The 1,509-nt window shown below is 36.8% G+C and overlaps 2 protein-coding genes across 3 annotated transcripts in view; both read left to right on the forward strand.

Annotated features, from left to right (window-relative positions):
* LOC109543940 overlaps positions 1-1,509 on the forward strand; it is a 14,380-nt gene that overhangs the window by 9,204 nt on the left and 3,667 nt on the right. The gene's annotated exons all lie outside the window — the stretch shown is intronic.
* LOC109544856 (pyrimidodiazepine synthase) lies at positions 15-1,509 on the forward strand (the record flags this gene model as incomplete). The annotated part of the gene is given in 4 exon segments (XM_048669002.1): positions 15-413; positions 743-913; positions 1,006-1,316; positions 1,374-1,509. Coding segments are annotated over 4 exon segments (694 nt in total), but the record flags the coding sequence as incomplete, so codon positions are not given.

Genomic DNA, 1,509 nt, shown 5'->3' on the forward strand with positions numbered 1-1,509 from the left:
ACGAAATTAGAAACGAATTACATTCAATGTTTTATGATTATTCAACGTGAAACGTTCAAAGAAAGATTGTTAAATCAGTCAGTTTTCCTATTTGATATTCAATCATAAATTAGAGAAGCTAAAAATGAGAATAAAATGTAAAATGGCACTGCAAAAATCAGCATAGAAAACCGCTGTTCCGTAAAAAATTAATCTGTGCACTTATTTTTATCAAAAAACACACAGAAAAATACTATAAAACTGCAACTCATTGTACGGAATTAGAGTAGTATTTGCCAGATAAATTGCTACTTTTAACTGATAAAATCACATTATAAATAGGATTATTGGAGCGACAATGTCAGTGATTCGAAAACTGCTAAGTGGAATCTTCACCAAACGAAACATAATGTCTGAAAAACACTTATCTGCAGGTGAGCTTAGATAAATCGACAAATCAATGCGATAAAGCTTTAAATAATATTTAATATTTGCATGAAATAATTGATAAGCCTGTATCAGAATATAAACAATAATAATGATGAAATATTCGTTAGGCGTAAAATGCAGTTTCAAATGTCCCCAAAAGTTAAAAAAAATTGTTGAATTTATAAACTTAGATTTTCGACGACGGAATTATGATATTACTGGGCAAATTATGCAACCGCACTTTCCTCTTAACTGAAAAGCACTTGACTTCAGTCTTCTTGATACAACTGCGAATAACTAGAAAAATGTGTAAAATATCGCATGGAACTTTTAGGCTCTGTGGAGCCTCCAAAAGTTGATGGACTTCTGCGAGTATACTCGCTAATAGTGTGTCCTTTTGCGAAAAGAGTCAGACTGGTGCTGAAAGCTAAGAACCTTCCACACGACATCGTCAACATCAACCTTCAAGACAAACCCGAATGGTACTTCAAAATCCACCCAAAAGGTATGAAAACATGGCGAAAAATTCAAGCATTTTTTACTTATTCTTCAATTTATTTTAAAATTTGATACTATTAATAAAATGATCACTCCCAGGACAAGTGCCAGCTTTATTTGATAACGGCAAAGTAATAATTGAAAGCCTGGATATTGCGGACTATTTGGACGAAAAATACCCCACGCAAAGTCCTCTCTACCCCAAGGATCCAGCTGCCAAAAAAAGGGATCAGGAGGTAATCAAGAATTTGTTTCCGGAACCCACTAGCCTGCTGAGCAAGGTGCAATACAGCAGCGAAACATACTCGGTGGATGCTGCTCTGGACCTTTTGCTCCCCGCAGCTCAGCCACTGGAAGACGAACTAGCCAAAAGAGGAACTCGCTTCTTCGGCGGAGAAAAACCTGGAATGGTAAGCCGATTTCACAACTCCTTTTAAAATGCAAATCTTTTAAATGATGGATTTCAGATTGACTTCATGTTGTGGCCATGGGCGGAACGTGCGCAAGCCCTTCCAGGTTTGCTTGCCGTCGATTCGTTGAACTTAAAAGACGATCAAATCCCCAAGCTACGAAAATGGGCAAGAACAATGATCGAAGTTCCAA

This window comes from Dendroctonus ponderosae, unplaced genomic scaffold (assembly GCF_020466585.1).
Source record: "Dendroctonus ponderosae isolate FM_Combo_2020 unplaced genomic scaffold, Dpon_F_20191213v2 Dpon_F_20191213_8, whole genome shotgun sequence".
Lineage (NCBI taxonomy): Eukaryota > Metazoa > Arthropoda > Insecta > Coleoptera > Curculionidae > Dendroctonus > Dendroctonus ponderosae.